Source organism: Pholcus phalangioides, unplaced genomic scaffold, assembly GCF_987345545.1.
Source record: "Pholcus phalangioides strain wild (caught in Gottingen) unplaced genomic scaffold, Ppha-v1.0 ptg000016l_1, whole genome shotgun sequence".
In the NCBI taxonomy this organism is placed as follows: Eukaryota; Metazoa; Arthropoda; class Arachnida; order Araneae; family Pholcidae; genus Pholcus; species Pholcus phalangioides.
The window spans coordinates 12649720-12677257 of record NW_028301609.1 but is presented as its reverse complement, the minus strand read 5'-3'; the positions used below and the strand labels follow the sequence as shown (position 1 = coordinate 12677257).

The following is a 27538-nucleotide window of genomic DNA, read 5'->3' as shown; positions in this document are numbered from 1 at the left end:
GGATATCGGGTAAAAGTTGAAGACAAAGCCGCTTGTAAGCACTCTTAATGCAGCTTTGGTTGAAGAAGAACACAGTTAAAAATTGAATTTTGAAAATCATAAAAAATACTTTTATTATATCAATCTTGAAAAACATTTTTAAAATTTGTTTATTTCCTATAAAAGAATAGTTTTGAGGAAGTTGATAAATTATCAACTTCCTCAAAACTATTGTAATGAATGTTGAAACCCTTTAATGTTGAGTGTCTTGCCTTGTTCGGTTCAGGCCGTCCGTATTTACAAATTTTTTAAATTGTGTGGTTTATTTTTTTTCAATCCTCGGTGATTAAATATGAAAGTTGCAGCCTTAGTAAGGTAGGGTTCATTTCCAATTTATTATAATACTTTTTATTTACTCGATGCAAAGTTTATTGTTTAATCAAATGCGTTATTCAAATCTATTATCTTCAAGTGTCAATGTCCAGCAAATGTCACTTCACACTGCCATGTGGTTTGGATGCTACTTCCCCACTACTTCGCCACACACCAACTCGGGTCACATTGCTATATTTCAATTTACTGCCATTAATGAGATGGGTTAAAAATGAAGTTGCTGTCTATCAGTGGTCATCTCAAGCTTGTTTGGGAAAATATCTTTTTTATATCCACCCTTGGGTCAATGCCGTCTCAACGCATGAGCACACGGCCCAGGGGCCTCAATAAAAGAAAGACCTCGGAAAAATGAGATATACAGTCAAACCTCGTTAGTGCGTCACCCGGTTAACACGTCACTCTGCTTACCGGATCACTGTTTGGAAGTCCCAATTGTCCTCAGACAGGAATTGGCACAGCTATGACTTACTCCGTTTAACGAGTCACTCCGCTTATCAAGTCATATTTTTGCTCTCCCAAGAGTGGCTCATTAACAAGGTTTGACTGTAGTTGAAACTCTCGATGAGTATGCTCATAAATTTGCCTGGTGGGGCCTCAGAAAAATGACTTGGTCCAGAGGTTCATGGTGCTCTTAAGATGACCCAGCCTTGGGTTCGAACCTGGGACCATGACAGGAACCTTTACTGTGGTTGGCGAGCATCTTACCACCATGCCAATCCAGCCCCTGGTTTGGATGCTGGCTTCACAAGCTGGAGAGTGGGTGGAAACGAATAATTCATAATAACTTTAATTACCTTTATGGGCAAGATGGTCTTAAGAACATCACAGGCTCCCAAGCTGAGTAATTTCGCTGAGGTCCTATCTGCCAAATTCTCGAAAAATTCAACTGCTTCTAATTTTTTTGCGGCCCTTCTCCTCTTGAGGCCCCCAGGCCATGTCATGCATTATGACGGCACTGCTTATAGGCACCAAGACCTCAGGGTGTAACCGGATGCATAATTTTTTTTACCGCTTGCCTGTTCTCCTTTTTTTTTTTTCTCATTTCTCCATGTGACAGTAATAATCCATGTTATAAATCTGAATAATCCAAAGGGCACCTATACATGCTTTAATCCACACGTATGATAATCCCACTTATAAATTGAAATAATCCAAAGGACATGCTCAGAATTGAACGGAGGATACACTGGTACTATAAAATAAAAAAAAATCAGACAAATACAAAATCAAAGTCACTGGAAAAATGAAGTCTGCTGGATTTGAAGTTGCAAGGCCTCGGTTCAACAAAAGCAGTTTGTTGTTGTTAAAGCAATCCACTGTGAACAATGGAGAAAGAAAAAACTACAGAAACTAGACAGATCAGAATATGTAGCAGCAATACCACAGTGTGATTAAAGCGAAATGGCACAGTTAAACAATGCAATAGTGCAGAAAGCGTTTTGTCCAATCGCTAACTGCATGCGGATATGCAAATGAGACATAAGAAGAAATGTAGTAAAATTTCTTCAATTATAAAAATAGATGTGATTTTGTTTTACTTTGTCATGATCCTCGCACTCCTGAATATAAATGCTATATGAATACGAAATGCAGCATCTTACTGCAACACAAATGTATTTGAATATTTGTGAACAATAATGATTGTCTCGCCTAGCTCCGCTGGGCACTTGTGTCGTAAGCCATTGTTATTGCCATCTTAATACATGCTGAACCGCATTTGAATTAAATCAGAAAAACCATTATCATTGTTTTCATCATTGTTATTACTAATTAGTATAATGATGCTATTAATAATATTATTTCAATAAGCAGGTTTAAAGTCCTAGTAGACAAATGAGATACCAATAACCAGTCTGAGCACGCAAGCACAGAGAAAATAAGCTCAAATGTATACAGGGTACCACATTTGGCGACTCTCTGAGGGGTATCTAAACTTCATGCCACCCAACAGCTGCTGTATAATCCCTATTTTTTGGTTAATCCTTTTTTGGCAATGTGCGGTTGATTTTTTTCCTTTGCAAGAAAAGGTCCAAAAGCATGAAGAAAAGTCACCAAGAGTGCTCTGAGAGAAGCGGGTTTACTTTCTGGATCATGGTCAAACTATCAACACTGCTTAGTTTTGCTATACCCCTCCACCATTTACTTGCAGCAATCAAGCCCAAACAACCTGATGTGTTGTCTTCTGGAGTAATTTTGCTGCATGGCATTGTGCGGCCGCATACAGCTGCTCCTATACAGAAAATGTTTGAGACGTTTTGGGGGATTGTGTTAGAATGTCCACCATATAGATCAAATCTATAGCCATATTATTGCCACAGATTTCCACATTTTTGTCCTGCGGAAAAAGGTATTGAAGGGTTTCCATTTTTTTCTTTTGACAGCAAAGCCACGGACAATGTCCGACATTGGTTTTGATCTCATCCAAAGAACTTCAATGAGCTAGATATTAACCACTGTAAGACAAGTGCTTGTGCAGCTTTGCAGATTACACTTGAAATAAAGTACTCATTTCATTTTGTGGCTTCTATTCCATTTTCTTCTGATCTACCCTTATATGTATTGTAATTTATACAAATACAAGGCCACTTCAGGCAGAATGCCCTCGCTGAGAAAAATATGCCCATAACAAATATGGATGTCATACATTTCTAAGTTGATTCTAAGTTTTTTGTCGTACTATAGTGATAAATCGGCAGTATTAGCAATCACCTGAAAGAAATGTTGCAATGTCCTGCTTGCTTCTTTTTGAAATCTGATCACCATGTCACTGTTCGGAATAAGTGTCTGCTAATAAAAATATCCTTCTGAGTTTATGGAAGAAGCTTATCTCAAATTTTCTGACCAATTTGGTGCTTACAAATGGGAATCAAAAACATTTGTTGAATGTTTTTATTGCAGATAAGCCTGTCATGGGCATTGTAGATAAACAGCAATTTTCAGGCAACGAGATAGGTTACAGAATGGTTTGCTATTATCTTTAGACGTGGCTTACTTGATAGTTCCAACTGATGTTGATCCCAGAAAAAATTCTCTCGTCTCAAAGCTTTTATTCATTTCACTTTTAACTTTTTACAGTATTGTTTTAATTTGACATTGTTTTTATTATCTCTCAAGTTTTATAATTTTTTATGTATTTGTATTTATTGATTATTTCATTCTCCATTATCATCCAGTGGCGGCAAAGACAGCTGCTATAACATGATCCAATGTGTTGCTGATGGACATGAAATAGTTGCTCTTGCGAATCTTCATCCTGTTGGAAAAGGTATTACTTTACATGAAATTTTATGAATAAGATTTATCTCTTTGAAGCAGATTTATTATTTGTTCAACTAAATTTAAAATAGTTTAAATGTCTAGTTTAAAATGTTTTTCGATTGCGGGTCTCACAAATTTTTGTTGAATTTTTTTACTTTTCTGCCAATTTTGATGTTCGATGTTTTAACAAATTTTCTAATGAATATTTTTCAGGTGAATTGTGTTACTTTCATTTACAATCTATTATTTGTCTGTCATAAATTGTCCATTTTGTTCTCTTGTTGGCTTGTGCAAGTTTTCTTATTTTTCTGAATTTCCCACTTTTGACATAAAATAAATTTTGCACTGAATCATTACACTTAACTTTGCACTGAAGCCTATTTGGTTCAGTGGTTAGCACACTATCCTGGAGAACGAAGTAGTTTATCGGTTGTCATGGGTTCGAATCCCGATAGGGCATTGAAAAAGTTTTGCCGCTGTGGTGGTCGAGTGGTTATAGTGCCGGACTCGTGATGCGAGGATCCGGGTTCGAACCCCACAGTGGTGGTCGGCTGAAGTTGGTTTTCTGTGGTTCCCAACTTCAAGGCGCAAATGCGAGCTGATCTCCCCGTTAAAAAGTCTCGCCACAGAGAGCAACAGTCCTACAACGGTAAATCATTCAACCATAACACTTCACTCATAGTTTGTATAACTGGGGGCAGATGACAGCACTACACATAACAAGCATTACACAGAAACAAACTTTACGTCAGGTTGCACTACACGTACACGCACATTCCCGCATGTACCGATTCGTTGGGGGGTTCAGTGGGGGGGGTGCATGTGTGGTGTAGCAGTAGTAGGTAGGGGCTCGGGGGGGATCCATGATGTTCTTAAGTCAGCCACCTCGTTGGGCAATTTGCCTGTTGTGGCGTTGTATTTGTATTTGTATTAATAATCGGAAGGGCTTGCGTCGTTGTAAGTCAGCACAAATAAAATTAATTGTATTGTTTGTGCTATGATATACTGTACTAACAAGATTTATTTTCGTCACTGGATAAGAACTTTATATTTTTTTAATATCAGGAATTTTCAGTTGATTCTTAATTAATTATGTATATGTTCTAATAAGGATGTTGTGTGGATGCTGGTGAAGCGCTTGACTTATATTTTGACTTTTAGAGGTACTAATAGTTTTTAAGTACTTGTTACCCAAAAAAATGATGCAAAGTCAGTCTGTTAAATTCATTAAATAATAATAGATTTATTTCATGTTTTTAATTGAATGCGTGTAATTGATCAACTTTAATGAATTAGCACACAACCAGTATTAGTTGTCTATTAATTACACAGGCCTACGAAACTTAACTTTTTGTCTGGGGTTTACATAAATTTAGGTAATTTAGATGAAATATGATATGACCATTTTGATACATCAAATATGATATATATTTTGATATATATATGATATAATTTTGATATATATATGATATAATTTTGATATATATATGATATAATTTTGATATATATATGATATAATTTTGATATATATATGATATAATTTTGATATATATATGATATAATTTTGATATATATATGATATAATTTTGATATATATATGATATAATTTTGATATATATATGATATAATTTTGATATATCCAATACGATATATAATATTGATTTTTCTGTATCATGTAAGGATTTTTTACAATTGTGAAACTAAAAAATTCGAACTTGAGACATTTTTATAAATATTCCCATATAAAAATTACAAAACATGGATTTTTTACTTAAAAAATCACTTGGAAAAAAAGTCAAATGAATAATAATGAAATCAGATTCATATCTCAAAAGAAATTAGGTTGAATATTTTACACAATAAATATTCTTCTTTTCCTTCAAAGGAACGCTTGTGTCCTTTTTTTTGGAACTGATTCAATATCTCTTTGTAACACCCAACAGTAATTTGCCATCATGTTGACATTCCTAGTGCCCTTGATATGTGTATATGATATTGTTTTTCCCATGCATTTTATATCCTGGTGAAATCTCTCACGTTGTTCCTTGCTCAATGCACCAAGATTTTCAGGAAAATGTTCAAGATGGGAGTGAAAAAAGTTTATTTTCAGAGACTCATGTTACAACCCAGTGCTTTAGTATTGTAGCAAGTTTTGTAGCATTTTTCCACTATCATTGTATAGTTAGGATCATTATTATTTCCTAAAAATCTCTCAGTGACATCTTTGAAACTAACCCACACTTTTTTCTTGGTGGGTTTCTTTTTTTTTTCCTGAAATTTTCGGTCCTTCATTAACTGTCTGGGCCAACAAACACACCTTCTTGGATATTTCCCTACGATAAATGTGGAAAAACATCACATAAATAGCAAAAGCAATTGCCATTTTTGTCCAAAGCTTTCACGAATTGTTTCATAACCCTAATTTTTGTGCAATGGTTATAAGAGACTTATTTTGGATCCACTAAGTTCTGCCAAATGACATTCTTTGTTCCTGAATTTTTCCCTTGGAGGCCATTCTTTCCCTATCCAGTGTTGTTTTTAGTTCTACTATCCCATTCACATAGGAAACATGACATTTTTGTATAACAACGTTGCTGGCCTAATAACATCATTATAATTTTTAAATTGCCCCAAATTTGCCATTTAAATTCTTGATATTTTATTTTAATGCAGAGGAAATCAAGGTTTTCTTATAATTCTTTTAATATTGCTAAATGAGCTAAAGGAATTGAAACAAGATCTTTACCATTATGCAGTAAGACACCTTTTAAGCTTCTCTTATCGGAATCAATAAATAGTCTCCACGAAGATCGATCATGATCAGTGGTGGAAGACAAATGAGTTATAAGTCCAGGAATATTTATGCAGTATACAAGTGATTCATGTTTTGCAAAATACTTGGTAAATTCTTTTTCTCAATTTCTGTACCAAGAAAATGTTGTTCCTGAATAAAGTAAATTTTTATTTTGAAGTCGTGATTCTAAAACTTGAGAACTTTCTTTTGAAAAATTTAAATCCCATACTAAATCATTTAATTCACTTTGTGTAAATTTTTATGCTTCCATGTTTGTTTCTTGGCGTGTGTATAAGATTTTGTTTTCATTACTGCTCAATTCTTCAGAATCAGGTGATAAATGAAAGGATAAAATGTAGGATAAAGGATAAATGTAGGATAAAGGATAAATGTAGGAGGTACAAACACAGGTAAATCAGGACCATGTGGTACAGGTCTAATAACTGAAATGATTTCTGAGTAGACAACATTCCTTTTTTTTTCTATTGTAGCCTTTTATGTTGGTTAAACAGAAATAGTAATCATCATGACTTGCTGGCTCTCGCTATAACATTTGGAATAGCAAATGGAAGAGAATTTATTTCACCTAAAATCCATTTCTCTGTAAATTTTCATAGTGTGACACTTTATGCGGGCCCATTTCTTGTCCTGATCGCCAAGTTGCATACTGAAATAAGCATGATTGCTTTTTTAACAACACTGGTTATGCTATGCTGTTTTTTCTTCACAACGTGTTTACTACAAATGTAACAAAAGCAGTCTGGGTCATTTATACAACCTCTTGATGCCATATTGCTGTAAAATAAACTAACAAAATAAGCATGTAATCACTGCACATGCGCAGGTGAAATTGAGTGCTGTGAAATAGAACATAGAGTGGTACCATCTATAGCATTGTATTTTATATTTATTATCATTTTACTCAAAAATTAATTTAAATTAATTATTTTTTATCATCATTTTACTCAGCAATTAATTTTAAATTCTAATAATGATATATTTTATACGATCATACACTGCTCAAAACAATTAGGGGAGCACATGGTTTTAACAAAATTACGCAAAGATGTATACCGATAAGTAACATAAAATGAATCATCCATAATTTAAAGCCTAGCAGGAAACGGAAGAAGAAAACTTTGTATGCAAATCAAAGTTCATGACGTCAAAAACCAGAAAAAGGAGATAAGGGCAGAAATCGGTATGTTGCAGAAACGTCTGTTTTACTGCCGTAACTGTAAAATTCGATTGCGCAGTATTTTTTTTTGAGACAAGGTGACTTGAGGATGTCTCAACAACGTGATTTACTGGAATCCATGGCATGGCGTGTTATAGGCAGACTGGAATCCAGGCAAACACAACGTAGTGTCGCGGACGCTGTTGGAGTCACCAGAAGTGTTGTTGCAAGGCTGTGGAATCGATTCCAAGAAACAGGAAATGTTAGACGTCGACCAGGACAAGGTCGGCCACGCGGCACTACAGCAACTGATGACCGGTATGTACGGTTAACAGCCCGTCGAAACAGAACAGAGAATGCTACGCAGCTGCAAAGACGGTTGCTCTTGGCAACAGGACGAAGGGTGTCCAGCCAAACAGTATGTAATCGGCTTCATGAGGTACGGCTCTATGCACATAGGCCAATGGTCTACATTCCGTTGACCCCACGCCACCCTGCAGCCCGAAGAAGATGGGCTGCTGAACATCGAGATTGGGAGCAACATGATTGGAGCCAAGTGCTGTTTACAGACGAGTCCCGATTCAGTCTGGAGTGTGACACCCGACGTGTTCTGGTATGGAGGGACAGGGGCACTCGAAATAACCCCGCATTCGTTCGTGAAAGGTCACAATACAGATGAGCTGGTTGGATGGTATGGGGTGGAATCAGCATAGGCGGACGTACGGACCTGCATATCATTCGGAATGGCACTTTGACGGCCCGAAGGTATGCAGACGAGATACTGCGACCTCATGTCATCCCTTACGCTGGAACCATTGGAGATTCCTTTGTTTTCCAGGATGATAATGCCCGACTGCATAGAGCTCGTCTGGTGGAGAATATGCTTGAAGCTGAAACAATACATAGTATGGAATGGCCAGTGTGCTCTCCTGACCTGAATCCAATCGAGCATGTTTGGGACATGCTCGGACAACGCATTACTGCGCTACCAAGGCCGCCTGTTACTGTCCGAGACTTGCAGATTGCACTTCTTGAGGAGTGGAACAGTATTCCCCAAAGTCTGATCGATAACCTCATCGCATCCATGGCAAACAGGTGTGCAGCAGTCTTAGCTGTTCGAGGAGACCACACGCCCTATTAAAACTCATGCATCATGTCTAAACAGTACTTTTTATCGTTTACATGTAACCAAATTGTTGCCCTAAATCATCTTTTCATGTTTTTTCCATGTTTTCAAAGAATTAAAGCTTAATTCCAAATTTTTTTACGTCTTTTTTCTGTATTGCGCATTGATACGCGTGTACTATCCATTGTATGCCAATACGTGGCTGTCTCGCATGGTTTTCTTCACTTTTTTGCTTGCTCCCCTAATTGCAGTGTATTTCACAATAATGTTATTAAATATTCTCCCTGCGTTTCTTGATTTGTGAAAAATCTGTGGGTGATGGGTAAAAACAAATGTCATTTTTGTGATCAGCATGTCTGATTTACTAAAAAACAAATGTCATTCTGCAACCCCCAGATTCATGTTGGGTTGTGTTATTTATTGCCTTGTGGACAAATAAAATGGTCTAGACTGGGCCATAGACTCATAGAAACTTGATTTACCGAGCCGCAGTCACAAAAGGTTGAGAATCAATGATGTAAGGAATTGTCACCTTACATTAAACTCTGTACATCAGTACTTAGTCTTTTGGCTCTTGGATCCCATTTCTAATTATATTTGCACATCATAAGTGAAGGACTGATTTCAGTCTGACTGGAATTTAAAACTCATTTTTCAGCTGTAGAAAGTTACAGAGTGTGGAGTCCTTTGTGTCTCATATTCAAAATGGGGAGAAAGAAATGGTGCTCAGATTAGATGTATTTTTCTTCCCCTTGTCTAATTGGGGGGGGGGGGCGAAGGAATATATGTGTAATAGGTAAAGATTTGCTTATGAAAAAGGGGTGGGAGGGAAATCAAGAATGAGTTGAGGGTGTGTGTATGGGATATTCCTGTCCTGAGCAGGGTTGCAATATTGCATTAGTGTTGTGCCAAGAAGAAACAGTGAAAGACTTTTGTCATTACAGCTGAAATTTGCCTGCACATAAGGCGTGATAGATTTTAGTTACTTTTGTATAGAAGAAAATATAACAAGTATCTATTCAAGTGATCAAAAGAAAATTAGCTGAAACTCGCCACCATTTCAGTTGGAAACAAGTAAAAAAGTTGTCAAAAATTTTTGTTTCATAATCAATAAGAACATTTTTTTTGTCTCCGTTTTTTTTTCCTTCATTGATTCATTCATAGCCTCCTTAGATTCATTTAAAAAAACCTATGCATTAAATATGATGTTTCAAATCTGATTAGAGCCTCCATTTATTGGGCTCTCTGGCCAATATTTTTTGTGACTCCTACTTCCCCCTCCCCCCCATTGGGTAAAATTATTTTATAGTAAACACCTGTGATGCACAAGGAAGTTTTATAGAAAAGTTTTTTTTTTTAAGAATGTCTCTGTCAGCCCCTGCCATGTCGCCACGAGGGTAAGAGCTAACAGGACTTTGGCCAGGGGTCTGGGACCTCATTATTTTTGTTTATTTTTTACACTATAAATTTACTGTAGAGGGGGGGTCGTCAAAGATCTCAGCGTAGGGGTCTGGATCTAAGATGTAGCCGGCTATGGCCCCTGCCTCATACGAACCACAATGTACAAATTGAATTTTCAAACTCCTTATGAAACATGCTTTTTAAGGACACCCATCTCCCTTGACGAGCCAGAGAGACTGTCTAAAACATGACTACATCATGAAGAGATGTTATTTTTTCGGCCGGAAATATTCTGAAAAATTGAATTTTCTGGATTTTATGCCAAAACTGATATTTGGGAAAAAAAAGTGATTAATCTCCTCCGGGAATCAGATCTGGGTTCCCTTGCATACCGGGAAAGTGCGCTAACCAATACACCAGAGACACACTTTTCAACTCCTTATAACACATATTAGTAGTGTGAAGCATTGAGTGGAGTCATAGCAACCTCCCTTAACTACAGCAATTTCCACCCCAGTTGGCATTTTTGTATGAAGAGATGGTATTTTTCTGCCGGAAATATACTGAGAAATTGAATTTTCTGGATACTACATCATGTTTTATGTTTAAAAAAAATAAACCAGAAGGGAGAAAAATTATAATTCAAATGGGTGTGAAAGTATGTGAAGGAATATTGAATTCTGTCCTGTGGTTAAATGTTATTAGCTTTTGTGGTAAATGAGTTGTTTTCAACTGAAACATTTAAGCAGAATCAATCAATTTTAATAAATTTTCATTCATTATTTCAACATATTTTTGATATATGATTTCTTAAATCGTTACTGCAAATATCTTATTTCCCTTGTTTATATCCTTATTCTCCATATTTGCAGATGAACTTGATAGTTACATGTATCAAACTGTTGGACACGATGTGATCCACTTTTATGCTGAGGCTATGAATCTTCCATTGTTCCGTCAAGACATATCTGGGGAACCTGTGAATAAGGAATTTGACTATGAATGTACTGAAGGTGATGAGGTTGAGGATCTTTACAGGCTGCTACTTAGAATCAAGGTATATAGACTTCCATAAAAAAATACACTCATTTTATCAATTGTACAAAAATTCAATATGAACTGTTTTTATTATCTCACACATGCCCTACTACACTGGTGTGAAAAATGAATAAATAATCAGCAAAGCCTTGTGTATATCTGAAAAAGTAGTCCAAAGAAAATGTAATAAATTACATATTTTTCGCTTAAATTTCTGTTATTTTTACTTATGAAATATTTTACTTATTTTAGTGTAGTTATTTGCAGTCAAACTCTGTTACAAGAACTTCAAGGGACCAAAAATTTTGTTTGCAAAATCTGATATAGATTGGAGCTTTTTGGTTTACAAGCATAATTTGTCCATGAGCATGCTTATAACCCGTGAATCACTTGTATATTGTTACGAACTATACACGATAGATGGCGCAATTTTTTATCACAATCTTCTGTTGGCAATGGGAGTTGATGCCGGTTTCGGTTTATCGGAGAGGGATGCTATTGGTGAGAACATTCCAGAAAGTCCCGCCCCTCCAGACAGTCCATACGGTGGCGGCGCCAACTTGGAAACTGTAAAATAGAATTTTGTAGAACATTCTTTTTCTCAAATTTTCTGCCGGGGTTATAAATAGTCTGGCGCTCAAGATGGCTGGCAAAAAAAGACTAGAATAGAGACAGACTCGATGAAAAGTCAGTTATGATTGAACGTTGCAAGAAAGTTGTCAGCTCTCTGATTAGCTTGTAAATACATGTAAATTGCTGTTCTGTAAATAAATCTGTGTTTGTCCATCAAACCGCTTCTTGTTTTACAATCTCGAGTCTTGTGGAAAATTATCCGGAACAATATATTGAATCAAACTTCCCCATAGGAAATAATGTAAATATGTCAGCAAAAATTAATGGACAACTCTTCCTCCCCCTCCCCAATTTATGTTGTTCTCTTCTAACTTTTCTCAGAATTTGAAATCAAATATCTCAGTGAATATTGAGCTTAAAAAAATAGAAAATTTCTTTATTTGCCTCAGAAGAGGTAGCACAATAATCATTTTGAAACCTCAAAAGTTTAAATGCACAAATATTTACAGTGAAACCTATTTTATTTAAAACTACAATAATACTCAATGTAATGATAAATTTCTCCACATCAATATTTTTTCAAGGCTTGTCTATAAATGGCTGTAGTCTAATGTCAAACTACCACCTCTCAATATAGTGATAATCCCTCTGCAGCAATATTTCTTCTTAGTTCTGCAAAGTATTGTTATATCAAGTCTTCATTGCATATTACAAGATCATCAGATATAAAGATTATTTAATTTTTTTTTTACATTTTTATTTAGGAGGCCTCTAACATTGAAGGCATTTCAGTTGGAGCGATATTCTCAGACTATCAGCGTTTAAGAGTTCAAAATGTGTAGGTATTTTTACTTTAAAAAAACGAAAATATTCAATGTGTAGGTATTTTTACTTTAAAAAAACGAAAATATTCAATGTGTAGGTATTTATTATATAATTGATGATTATATTGGAATCTCTCTGTGATCATGAACCTGTTGATAATTTTTTTATATACTTAATGCAGGTGTAATCGTTTGAATTTGAAAATGTTAGCTTATCTCTGGCACAGAGATCAGAAGGAGCTTCTGTCTGAGATGATTGATTGCAAAATCAATGCTATTTTAATAAAAGTAGCAGCACTAGGTTTGTAAAAAATGGTCTTTGAAAATATCTGATGTTCATATAAATATGAATAAGCCTGTCATCGCTCATTACATAAACATATTTCATGTTGATTTGATGTTATATTCAGATTTACATTACCCACATAGCATACTTAAAACACGCTATATGTTTATCATTGTCGGATAATGTGGTAAATATTATGAAATGAATATGCACTTTTTAAATAGGGTTAGTTCCGGAAGTGCATCTAGGCATGACCTTGAAAGAGATTTACCCTCATATGCTAAAAATGGTAAGTATATTTATTCAAAATCTCTTGAGAGATTTAATGAGTTTAAGTGCAGTCAAGTATAAACTATATGAATTGCCAATTACTTACCATTATTTCCTCATAATGTAGTTTGTTTCTTGATGTTTAAAAGTATATCTATTGGATATATGATTCTGAAATTAGATTTTATAAACAAGCTTTTATTAGTAAAAGCTTTTATATTGAATTTTTATTTTGAGTTCATTGTACAGACTATATATTCCATTGCTTAATTGGAAAAAAAAGCTTCAAATAAATCTGGTGTTAATGCGTCTTGTGATTTTTGATTGGAAAAAAAATTGTGATTTCGGGTAAATGAAATAAAAAATATTCTTTTCAAAGGAATATTAATATTGATGAATAAATCCATATTATTCATGTCTATGTGTATAATCCAGTGATTCTCAAACTCAACTTCCATCCATGGCTTTCCAGAACAGTCTAACAAAGACCTACTTCAAAGCACCAAACAACAGGCGCATATAAATATCGCCAAGTTATTGCAAAGCCCTTAGGAGCCATGACACACTTTTAAGAACCACTTCTTTTTTGTCTTTTTTCTTTCAAACCGTACATGATCCACACTCCATTATTTGTGTGGTTATTAGCAAAAGTATTGACATATACATCAGGGCTGGAAAAATGTCAAATGATTTACATGCCTGACACAGGGCATGAATTTAGAAAAATACATGCTGAAATCAATATATATATTTTGCATACCCGAAAAATATTGCTTAGTTTCCCTTTTGAGCAAATTTTTTTCCCATACATTCAAAAAAAGTGTGTTGCTTTCTATTGATGAAAATATGCAGATAATATATAAAATTAAGGTCCCATTCCACTAAATTAAAAGAAATTTTTCAAAATATTCCATTGTTTGATGAAATATCAAATTTTCTTCAACACTAAGGAATTTCTTAAATGGAATGATTTTTTTGACAATTTTGCCCTGAATTTTGATCAATGATCTCCACCTTGTCTAAGGCTGGTGTTACACTAACTTTGACAAATGCAAGCAATGAGAGCATATCGGTTATTTGAGTAAATACAACCAATAAGCTCATTGGTTGCATCTGTCAAATTTTGTTAAAGAACTTTCATAAAACTTATAGTGTGTCCTAATGAAATTTCCCTTTTCATAATATTTTCCCCACACATTCGAAACAAATATGTTGTCATCTATTGATGAAAATACCTTCTGAAGAGTTTTAAGTAATGAGAAATTATATCTATATATATATATTTTTGTATTTCTCATTTGTTTGAACTCGAAATTTCCCATAAATCCTGAAATTTGTTTCCCCTATTTTTAGAATTTTTTATATTCCTTCATCATATGTGGTCAGAAAAAATACATGCCAAGCTGAATTTTTACATGCCTCACACTCATGGCAGGCAATAGATTCGTTCAGCCCTTCTATCATATTGTAATAAAATTTTACATTTAAAAGATTGGCCAGATTTTTTATGATTGCATAAAAGAAAATGGAACAATCAAAAAATAGATTATATATATATTTTTCTAAATAATATGCTTTCTTTTGTATAGTTATCAATTCTTACATTTTCAAGTATGCATTTGTTTATTCATTTGCTAAAATATAATCATGGAAAAAAGTTATCTAGCAAATTCAAAGAACATGATGAAGAGCTGCAATTTTCTGAGTTGTTTGGTTATAGTCTTCATATTTTTCATTAATTTTCCACCCTCTTCTGTGATATGTGCATTAGATAGCATCACTCCACTTGTAACTCTGATGTTATTTCCAAAGCTGTATGTCATAGCAGTGGGTGGAACATTAGCAGATATATGGCTAAATGGCCTAGAGAATGCCAAAAATTTCAATTAGGGGTCATTCAAGTATTACGTCAGCATTAATGGGGGGTTTCCGATTTGCTGACTTTTGATGACAAGGGGGAAGGGGGTTCGGATGATGCTTATGTCATCAACCAACCTTTATGAAGATATGAAATATTCTTAATGACATCTTATTCGGTGTGCCAAAAACGGAAAAAACCTTTCGATAGTTATTGGGCCTCTGAACTAACATTCTACCTATTGATAAGTCCCCTACAGAGCTACTTTAATGATCTCTAAATGTTTCATGTATCCTTCAAGTGTTTTGGAACTGTGCCACGCATCACTCATGATCCGTAATTATACCGCGAATCACTTAAGTAATCTGGGAATGTTTCGCGGGTAATTTTTGAGCAATGTCGAACTATACTGGTATCCTCTTAAGTGCTCTAAAACTGTGCCACATGTCACTCAAGGGATCTCTAAATGTGCCACGGATCGTTTAAGTGTTCTGTAATTGTGTCGCGAGTTACTTAGGTGATCTTTGAATGTGAAAGTGATCGTTGGGGCATTCTTTAGTGATCTCAAAATGTGCCACGGGCCAATTAAATGCTCTGGAATTGTGCCTCAGGTCATTTAAGTGATTTGTAAATGTGCCGCTTATAGTTTATTTTTACAAAATTAGGTTTGTGGGGGGGGGGGCAAGCCACATCAGATAACCTTCAGGGCCACATTTGGTCTGCGGGTCAAGGGTTTACCATATATGGCTAGAAGGGTGGGTTGCAATGAATTTTTTAAAGAGAAATTTTGAGTTCTTACCCTTCAAATAGCATTGAAATTAACAGAAATTGATTATAATAACATATAAAGATATTTTCTTTCAAATTTTTTTTGAATTAAAAAAAAATTTTCGTGTGGGGGGCCCCCTTCCTCGTACATTTCTGATCCCAACATGCGTTAGGAGGTAGGGGGCAGTGATGATGAAATTTTGCTGACAAGGGGGGGCGTGCAAAAATGGCTGAAAATTTGCTTGTGTAATACTTGAATTGCCCTTTACTCATCAGGCATTGGTCACAAAAACCTGTGCCAGTACAGAAAGTAAATGGTTTTTCATTGAATTTTGAGTAATTTAATATTATTGTTTGTAATTAATTTAATATTTAATTTAGAATTACAGTAATTCAAAATCCCCCCCCCCCCCTTACTTTATTGATGGTTATAAAAAGAAGTTATAAAATATAATATTTTACATTATCTGTTATTTGTTCCCCTTTCTTCCCACTTATAAAAATTTGTCATTTCAGAATGAAAAATATGGCTTGAACATATGTGGCGAAGGAGGGGAATTCGAGACTTTCACTCTAGATTGTCCACTTTTTGTCAAGAAATTGTTTGTGTATGGTTTTTTAAATCATATTTTCGTAATATACAGAGCATGTTCAAAAAATATTACGCAAACTTTGTATTGCATGTTTCTTAATATTTTTTTTGTTTCTATCAACAAATTGTCTATGTGAAAAAATGTTTGTCATCCAAACTAATGAGCTCGCCCATGAATTCATTCTTAAATTTTTTTTAAAAATTGCATGATCTCTGTAGAATGTATAAAAATTTTGATAAGAAAAAGATGTTATTGTGTGATACATTCAAAAATCATAAAAGAAAATTGTTTAATCTATTTTATTTGCTAAGAGGAAAACAATTTTTTTTCTTATTTACAGATACTAGATCAGTTTTTTTAAGTATCATAATAAGGATGATCTAGATGTATAAATGAGGGGGGCTTAAATGGAAAATTTGATTCTGATTTCAATTAATGTTGAATTTCTACAACTTTCCTCCATTTTAATATAGAACGATCACATTGAAACACCAAAAGTACAGTCGAACCCCTATTGTAATGCCACCATCCATCCCAAAGAATTTCAGCACTATAATGAGTTTGCCATTATATCGTATTATCATCGAAATAGCGTTTCAGGGAAGCTTCATTACACATACTTACCTTTCAAATTATTTTAATTCTACATAAATTTAGCAACACATTTTATAAGTACAAAAACAAAATAAACAAAGGGAAATAATGGTGGCATTGGTTTTAGTTCGCATTGGACTAAAAGACACAAATATCATAATAAAGATACAAATAGCAGGAAAACATATGGAACAAACCTGATCTGCCCAAGAAAAGGAATGAACTTACATTCATATGTTTTTATTCAAAAGTATTTACTTTGAGATATTTCTATATAATTATGTATGGATTGAGATGTAATTTATCAAAAATATCTTTAAAAACATGTTTTCACTAAGAACTAGGCTCTTGCATTCATGTTCCTTTTTTCTCATTGTTATTTTTGCATTGATCTTATTGTATTTTATCAGTTTATTCACATAGATTTTAAAAGAACTCTTGAAAAAATTTTGAAAGATTTAAAATATCTAAAAACTACTTTTTTAAAAAAAGAATAAATTTATGCAGTTTTATATTTTCCATCTTTAGCAAATCACAAGAAGTTTGTATCCACTCAGATGATGCTTTTGCTCCAGTTGGGTATTTGAAACTAAAGGAAATCGAGCTTGAGGATAAAAACATTGTGAGAATCTATTTCTTCTTTTTCTCTTGTTAGTGTTTGTTCATCCAATAAACTTTAGCCCTTCTTGAAAAATGAATGATGGGCGTAGAGATGCAAAATTCTTGGTAATAATCATTTGGAGAATATTCTTATTGAAGAGATTAAGCTCTAGAGAGTTTAAAATAATAAGTAACTTCATCTTAAGGATTTAACTTGTGAATGAATGTCCAAAAACTACTAATAAAATGCTACCTGTTTAGGAATGTGTTTTAGAAAACAGTAAACTGATTACAATTACTAAAAAGAAGTCTTATTTTTTTCCTACAAGTTAAAAGTATATAACTGTAGAAAAAATTTAAGTCGAACTCCACCATTGTCACAGAACACAGAACTGCTTTCAATGGGTACTCTGATTATAATTATTCACAATAATAGGAATAGAGATGTAAATTTCTCAGTAATAATCTTTTGGAGAATATTCTCATTGAGGAGAACATCGGTGAATATTCATTCTCTGGAAAGGCTACAAGAATAAATATTTTCATCTTAAGAATTTTTGAATATCTAAAAAATATGTTTGGAAATAAATTAAAAAAAACCAATTAATAGTAACCTGATTTCATTAGTATAAAACTATATTTCGTTTGATTTTTCTTCAAGGGAAAAAAACTGTACAACACATTTAAGTTAGACATCACTATTCTCAAAAGAGGGATAATTATTCTCAATAGGCATTCTAACTACTCACAACATTAATTAATTCTTTCATTCATAATTTGCTGTCTAGTTGTGAAATGCATTAGAATCTACCAAACTGACAATCAGTATAGGTGTCAAAGCTTTTTTTTTTTAAGAATCAACAAAAACTTGAAAAGCTTCCATTAACTTTACTCTTGAAAACTGAAGAGAAAATCATTCTTGAAGATATGTGAAAAAGAATGTAAGAAAACGAAACCAACATAGCAACCAACAATTGAACAACTTGCGAAGAAATGTGAGTGATACAGAATTTTAGTGTATGTTCAATGAAGGAAATAACAGTTTTGTGGCTTCTTAGAATGAAGGTGATTATACGAATAGCTTCATAGCTTCCTTTGTCAATCAACTTTAATTTAATTTTTTGCTGTGAACTTATTTCTGAAAATTTTAAAATAATTTGAGGTTTTAATCTTTGAAAGTTTTTAAAATCTTCATAACGAAAATTTTTGAAACCACTCCCCATGATCAAGAGAATATTCTTGAACTAAAAGTTGTAATTATGAGGTGATTATGCCAAAAATTGTTTTGTTTTAAATTTTAAGGCAATGAAAACTGAATTACACTCATATCCATAAATTAAGGATAATGCCAGCTCCGGCAAATAAAGGTTCAGAAACAAAACAAACGTTACTTATTCATAAAGCCCATTTATTAAACAAAAGATAAAGAACAAAAACGATGGTGTATGTATGTACCATTCATAAAAACTACGATTTTTGCTCCCTGGAGCAATTTTAAAAAATATCTCCTTTACAAAAAATTACTATTACATGGTTGGTATGATGGTTAATACATTGTATGTCTCCCATGTGATGAAATACAGTCCGGCAATGCCTAGGCATGCTGAGTATCAAATTATCGATCTGATCTTGAGGAAGATCACTCCATTCAGCAAGCAATGCTCTCCGAAGTTCTGGTACACATGTAGGAGGTGGTTGATGGGCTGTAACTCGTCGGCCAAGCATGTCCCACACATGCTTTATCGGATTCAAGTCAGGTGAGAACAGGTGAGAATGCTGGCCATTCCATACGGGTTATATCCTCAGATTCAAGGCATTCGTTTACGATGTTTGCTAGGTGAGGTCATCCATAAACACAAATTCTGCGCCCACAGCACCCCTAAACAAACGTACATGTTGTTCCACAATGATGTCCCGATGAATTTGGGCTTTCATGGTTCCGGTTTGAACATGCAGATCTGTTCTGGAACCCAGTATAATTCCACCCCAAACGAGCAATGCAGCACCACCGTAACGGTGTCGTTCAATGATGTTGTCTTGGTGGTAACGGGTACCTGGCGTTCTGCATATGAAAGTCCGACGTGAATCAGACTGCAAGCTAAACCTGGACTCGTCGGAAAACATCACACAAGCCCACTGTGACGATGTCCACATTGCATGTTCTGTACTCCAGGCTAATCGCTGCCGACAGTGAGTTGCCGTGAGCGGAGCACATCTGACAGGCCTGCGAGCACATAGACCAATATCTCCCAAACGTCTGTACACGGTTTGCCTTGAAACTGTGGTACCCGTGGTTGCAGATAGCTGACGAGACAGGTCGGATGCTGTGCTCCGTCTGCTTCTTTTGGCAGTTACTGCCAAATACCGGTCTTCATTCGGCGTTGTAACTCGGGGGCGACCTGTACTGTAGCGTCTACTGACATTTCCGTTACCTTGGAATTGTTGCCAAAGCCTAGAGATGACACTTTGGACAATTCCAAGTTTCTCGGATATTTCCATCTGAGTACGCCCACATTCCAATTCTATCACGTAAAAAATCATCCACATGCATCCTCTGTGTCATAACTATTTGCTTATGACTCTGAGCGCCTTACAGAACTCTTGTGAACAATTTTACTTCTTTGCCACCATTTCTTATATACCCCCCCCCCCCCTTGCACTCTCGTCATTGTGACGTACTATCGGCATCATCTGGTGGCTTCCTGAAATTTGCATATCATTCTTGCAGATGTGTGTGATAGTTCTACAGGTGAAATTTTTACTTTAGATTTCGATTTCCGTGTGATTCTGAATTATCCTTAATTTATGGACATGAGTGTATATTCCATAATATAAACAAAATTAGTATTTTTTTCATCATTCAAAAGGAAAAAAAATGTTCTGAATTCTTTAATTTTTACATCCAGGAGAATATTCTCGCCTCACATCTCTAAATAGACCGTAAAGTAAAGATGATGTCGAACGTAAATATCAAAATGGAACGTCCTGCATTTATAAATAGAATTCTTGATGCTATTAACCCTTCAAGCCAGTATTTGGATGTACTATCATATAAATGGTAATATAAATATCCGAACTGTTGCTAATTCACCATGGTAGAGAGGATTATGCAAAGTACGGTAGTGAAACTTGGTGTTCTCTTCTCATATTGTTCACACATGGACATCACACACATCTTATAGACGTGTAGAGTTAATGTCATTTATGGAAATTGTTATGAGCTACCTTTTTTTTTCATGGTTAAGCACCAGTTTTGATCACTGCTCAACTCTGCTCAAATTGCATTGCAGTGTAAACTTTGAACTCTGGAATTAATTCGTGAACCTCAAAATCTTTATGACCAGTTGTTACACAGAGCGCTCAAATTAAATTTTCTATGCCTCATATATTAACAAATATGATACTTTTAAGCCTAAAAAAATGTTCCATCTTTTTTATTTCTGCACTAGCAAAAATACCCGGCGCTTCCTGGGTTTTCTTCAACTACTGGGAGGATTTAAAAAGTGACAAACCATTATAATAAACTATTATATTTATACAAAAATTGCCACGTTTTTAAGACAAATAAATTTAAATGGTCGACGCGTTTTGGCTCTTCAATGGAGAGCCGTCATCAGGACTTCGTGGTGAGAATTCACACGAATGAGTCGTGGAAGAGTGATGTTTACGTCTGGTCGTCCGAAGAGTTCACCTTTGTATTTGCTGCGTCCGAGTGGTCTTTGGATGCGAATTGGGGAGCCATCTGTTGTAAAGTGTTGAAAGTTTTTTCACGACTGAGGTATTAACCTCAGTCGTGAAAAAACTTTCAACACTTTCAAACTTTCAAAATGAGAGGAAAACTGTCGAACAACAATGGTTCCTGGGCTGTTGAAAGTTTGAAAGTTTGAAAGTGTTGAAAGTTTTTTCACGACTGAGGTTAATACCTCAGTCGTGAAAAAACTTTCAACACTTTACAACAGATGGCTCCCCAATTCGCATCCAAAGACCACTCGGACGCAGCAAATACAAAGGCGAACTCTTCGGACGACCAGACGTAAACATCACTCTTCCACGACTCATTCGTGTGAATTCTCACCACGAAGTCCTGATGACGGCTCTCCATTGAAGAGCCGAAACGCGTTAACCATTCGACCAATTAAATTTATTTGTCTTAAAAACGTGGCAATTTTTGTATAAATTAAAACTAGGTTAAGTTACTCATTTTTTGTGATAATAAACTATTATACATAATACTGGTAGCATCAAAGTGACAAACCATTGTAAAGGCATGTGCATGTCTGAAACACATTGTTAGGGGACCACGGTAACTAAAGTAAACATTGCAAAAGTGACTATTGGAGCCCAGGAACCATTGTTGTTCGACAGTTTTCCTCTCATTTCCAGCTCTGATAAACTTTTAAAGTAGCCTGTGGTTCAATCTCAGTCCTGTTTAGTATATATGCAAAATTTGGCAACGATCGTCTAAAATTGTAGATTTGTATAAAGAACAAACATACATACTTTCACATTTATATATAAGGTAAAAGAAATACGCACAGTAGACTCTAATCCAACATATATCAGCCCAGGATTGCAGGATTACCATTGTGCCGATATTGCTTGAATGCAGTAGAAAAAATGATGCAAACTTCTGCATGGACAAGCATAGGGCCTGATTATATTGCATGTTAGTAGGGCCTCTCTGTTTTGGCGCTTCCAAATTTTAAATATTAGGTATTCATTGAATAATGAAACAGTTTTGACCTTAGTCACAGGGACCCCTGAATTTCTGCTTTAGCTAAGGCCCCTCTTATACCAAAGTCGGGCCCTAGAACATCCAGTAACATGTTATCCTTTTCCACACTTTTAGGAAGCCCACCTGAAAACCCCAAAATATTGGATGGGCCAGACTAGCACATGGCTGGATTATAGATAGAGAGTCTACTATATTCTTGATGTGTGTGATGCATTAAGTTTTTAAATGATGTTTTTTTTTTTTTGTTTAATGCATTTTCTTTTTTGCTTTAGGACCCCAATCTCAGTCAATTTGAACGCATCAAGGGCTTGCCTGTGAAACTTCCTGAAAACAAGAATTGATCTCTTACTCATAGTCTCACTTTGATATTTTACTAGTTATAGCAAAGCAAATGGTTTGGGTGGCTGTTATTATAACCAGTATTTATTTGACATCCTATTTGAATTACATGTCTGTCTGAAAAAAAATGTTTAAGTAAAGAGTTAAAACTTGTTTTTACATGCAATAAGTAATTTAGTAGTCGAATGATTTAGTTGTTTAGTCATGAAATACTAAAATCTGTCACATCATAATGATCAATGTCCCAATCAAGTGGAGAATGAATGCCACACTTGGGATAATATGAGGTCATGCTGATTGGTGCATGCACATAGAGCCTATTAAACCAGAAAAAAAGAAAAACCTGATCCTATCTGACTTGTCTACTTGACAACTAAATGTCGCGTGTAAACATCTCTCAAGATCTGCATACATTTTAAAAGTACTTGAGGACCAGTATCTACTAAATTACTTGATGCGTGTAAATTGGCCTCTGCATTTGAAAGCCACTTATAATTTTCATCATATTACAGTGTATGTTTAGACATTTTAAATTTGTCTCGGAACTAAATGCATTTTTTCTAGAAATTTTTAAACTTACAACTGCTGGTATGAATAGTTGAATACAAGAAGAAAAAGTACATATTCACTAATATTATTTACTATGGGGGCAAATAGTGGTACTGAAAGATTATAAAAAAGAAATATCCATTCATAACAAGGTCACAGTAATAAGTATCCAAACCATTTAAATCCTCATCTCAGCCATGATTTGAATACTCATTAAGGAATAAATTGTAGTACAATAGACCTTTGGTCTCAGTGCTAGGTTCTGCAGAACCACCCATACATACTAGGTATAAATTTCAATTGCTCCGTGAATGTCTATGGAATCATATGCTCTTCATTACAGAGGTACACATAGGTTTACCTCATTTTTAACAGTTTTAAATGGTTTTAATGATTTTTTTATTTTTAATTTAAGACTAAAAGTACACTTATGTGTACCTAACTCATGTGGACACAAGTCAATCAAAAAAAAAGTGTCTCCTTGCAAATACACGGGGACACCAGTATCGATTGGTAAAGGACAAGTCTAGGTTGTGTTGTTGCAGGAAGTTTTTTAACCACCTCGTTGGGCATTCTGTCTGTTGTGGCATTTATATTTGTAAAAAAAAATTTAATTGTCAGTTTTGGCTCAGGTGTGAAAAGGGTATAGAATTTTCAAGATAGTTAGGCAAAATTGTTTCATTCATCTTTTTTTAGCCGTGGTGTGTCAAAGGTGGTGTATTTCTTTGGTTTCCTTCAGAAAGTCCAGCATCGATTTATTTATCTATCTAATCCGTGTACAGTGTCCCATAAATTTTTTAACAGTTAAAGAATTCATAAAAATTGAAGGAATTGATATAGTTGTTCAATGTGGTTTGCAAAAAAAACTTTTCTCACAAAGCGGAGCTTTTTTGGTATGGGGAAAAAATTGTTTGAATTTTTGTCAATAGAGTGGGCGCTGGACAAAAGCAAACCCAACCTTTCCTGACCTGAAGTTTTCTTCAATCTCTTTTGTGTATGCAGTGTTCGTAAGCTTCAGCCGGCAATTCCTGACTGAGCTAAAGCAACCTCACCAATAGTGCTTTATACACTTATGTCAACTTCACAATGAAAACTTTATGTAAACACCAGTAACAGGAAAATTCAGGAATGAGCTGTTAATCGTACACTCTGCATTTTATAGCACTCTGGTTGGCATATTTAAGGTGATTTGCTTCTCTGCAGTGCCCTCTATCAACAAAAGTTTGACCCAACTTTTTTTCTGTGCCAAAAAAAGTTCCTCTTGGTGAGAATAACTCTTTCACAAACTGCACTCAAAATTTCCAATTCCTGCAATTTATATTAATTTTTTAACTATTTACAAATTCATTTGACACCCTGCATAATAAATACTGTCTGTGATACATTATTTTCTCAGAATAGAGTATGGTGCAATTTTTGTACAACTTAGTGTGTATGTATATGTGTGTGTAAGTTCGTAGTAAATATATTTCTTTTTCATGACTATGACACTGCTATCTGGCAACTTAGTTGTTGATCCTCTTTATTCTGTCTTTCTTGATCTGGGTTTTTATTTGGAGATTGCTTGTGCCCAATTTGAAATCAGCTTCACATTTGTGTAGTGAAAGGGAAAAGGCTGAATCAAAGCAAATAAATTATTTTGATTAAGTATTTTTTTTTTCAATCAAATTCAAGACTTGCGACTGCTGAAATTATAAATCCTTAGTCCGCATTAATTACAGTAATTAATTTTATAGACATGATTTAATTAATATAATTTACTTTTTAATGTACTGCAATGACATTCTAAATCAGGGGTTTTCAACACATGGCCCACAGGTCAGAATTAGCCCTCTCAGCTTTTTTTCATGTCACACCAATAATTTTCAGAAAATGGTTGAAAAAATTGGAAAATTATTAATTCTAGAATTAATGAAAGAAATTATTCTAGAATTAATAAAAAAAAACTAGAATAAAGGAAAGAAAAAACAAAATGAATAGAATTAATAAAAGATATTTGAAAACCCAGAATTGATGAAATAGAAATTTCAGAACAAATTGATGAAATTTCAGAATTAATATAAGAAATAATTCCAGAATTGATGAAAATTCAGAATTAATATAAGAAATAATTCCAGAATTGATGAAAATTCAGAATTACTGCAAGAAATAATTTTAGAATTTTTGGAACAAATAATTTCAGAATTAGTGAAAAAAATAACTTAAGAGAAATAATTTCAAAATTTCTGATATAGAAATTATTTCATGATCAATAAAAGAATAACTGCATAGTTATTGAAAGAAATTATTTCACTATATATTGAGAAGGAAAATAATTTCAGAATTACCAAAATTATTAAAAAATCATTTACAGTGATTTCAGATTAAAATTAATCTTAGAATTAATTAATTTGATGAGTAATTAGTCAAAGACTTTTTCAGTATTGGTGAAAAAAATTATTTCAAAACTGATCAAAATTGATAATTAGTAAAAGAAATAATTTTAGAAAAAATAAGTCTTCCATTGTTTTTGTTTCAACTTGAACCCCCTTTGGCCCTTGCATTAAGATGTCAATAAATACATGAATAATTGTTTCAATTTGGCCTGCAGTGTCTGAAAGGTTGAAGACCCTTTGTTCTAAATGGTACAGTATATTTAAAAATTTATATTAATGTTTTTTCTGTGTAATGAAAATTATTGACAATGCTTCTGTGTGACAAGTATGTATGATATAGAATTCTGTAGGCTCAGGTGAAACACATTCCTTCCTGAACATTTTTTTAATGTCTTGAATAAGTTTTATTTATAGTTATTTTTCCATTACATTAATGCAATGGATGTCCATCCATTGCGTTACTGATACAACGTTTATTAAAGGATTTGATGATGATTTTGGTGGAAACTGATTCCACTGAATTCCATGCCTCGTGAACCCACTGGCCCACATCCAGATTCCTTAAGGCACTTCTTTTTGTTACTTTTTTATTTTTGAAACTCATCCCTTTAATTCATAAAGTCTTTAAATAACCTTTAAAAGGCTTGTTGATGCTCACATCTAAAGGCTGTAAAATCAACGTTAGTTATAGGTATCAAAGCTGGTAACATTTGAATTTTTTTTTTGCTTTGTATGTTCTTTGTCTTTAACATCATCAGTTCTGTGGGGTTTGAACATAGCTACAAAAATCACTCTACTGATTAGTAGCACATCTACGTCTGCAAAATTACTCTACCGATTAGTGATATCATCAAGTAGTCCAATGACGTCGTGGATCTTCAAACTAGTTTTGCAGAGTTCATGTAGCTATATGATATAAGAGTGAGGAGGTCAGTATCTTCTCTTCAAAAACTGACCCATGTTTAAGCTGACTCCCAAAATTAAGCAGGGTTCGTACCGTACGGTGCTTAAAAACATTAATTTTCATTTCTTTTTTTAAGGACCCTTAAAAACTCCTTAAAATCCTTCCAGCTGTTTCTAAAAAAAAGTAGACCACCCCCCCCCCCCCACCCTGAAATATATCCTGCTAAAGTTGATGAATGTTTGATGATGAGTAGTACCACGACCTCCTATATAACCTAGGTGGTCGTGGTAGTACTTGATGCTGAAAGAAAGTCCCTGCAAAAAAGAAGGAAAAAGAAAACAAGGCGTGTCGGGGGTGGGGGGGGGTGAGATTTCTTTATAGGGATTTCAAGGCTGTAGCGGGTGGGAACAGCTCTGCCGACGACCAGCGCAGCTAAGAGATTAACGACACCTGGTCAGACTACAGTGGCCACACCCGCTTCTGATATGCTGCGGGAAAAGAAGATTGTTGCGCTGTCAAAAAAATTGACAATGAAATTGAAATAAAGAAGTTAAACTATCTCTAACTACTAATCTAAGTTCTAACTATCATTCCTCCCAGAAGATGATGCTACTACCAGTGGTGGGAACTCTGCTCCAAAATTAACATCTTGTTCCTATATGCAGGGCCGTCTTAAGGACATCATGGGCCCCCGGGCTAAGTGATTTCTGAGGCCCTGGCTGGCCAATTTTCGAAAATTTTAACCGTTTCTCGTTTTTGTGAGGCCCTCGGGCCGTACCCGGGTGGGCCCATGCGTTAAGACGGCACTGCCCATAGGGTATTTTTCTTTTTTATATTATTTCTTTTTTATCATATTTTATTTTTCTGCTTCGAATAGCGCTTGTTTTCTTTTTTTTTGGAAACTCCTCGAAATACTTTTATACCTGTCTTGTATGCACCTTAGGCCGGGATTACACTATAAAAGTTTGATAAAATCCCTTTTGTAAAACTTGAAAAATCCAACCAATAAAGCTTATAGATTACATTTGTGCAAATGCAACCGATAATCTTATTGGTTGAATTTTTGAAATTTTAAAAAAAGCTCTTTTAAAAAACTTGAAGTGT

General features: G+C 34.5%; 1 protein-coding gene across 1 annotated transcript; it reads left to right on the top strand.

Moving 5' to 3' along the window:
• The first annotated feature begins 22 nt into the window (after window positions 1–22).
• On the top strand, window positions 23–24659 carry LOC149075075 (diphthine--ammonia ligase). The gene is made up of 9 exons (XM_089245634.1): window positions 23–354; window positions 3546–3637; window positions 11001–11185; window positions 12504–12577; window positions 12746–12864; window positions 13074–13138; window positions 16262–16353; window positions 17461–17554; window positions 22540–24659. Exons 1-9 carry the CDS (start codon window positions 332–334, stop codon window positions 22606–22608), a joined length of 813 nt encoding a protein of 270 aa, XP_089101760.1. The 5' UTR covers window positions 23–331; the 3' UTR covers window positions 22609–24659.
• Window positions 24660–27538: the final 2879 nt, after the last annotated feature.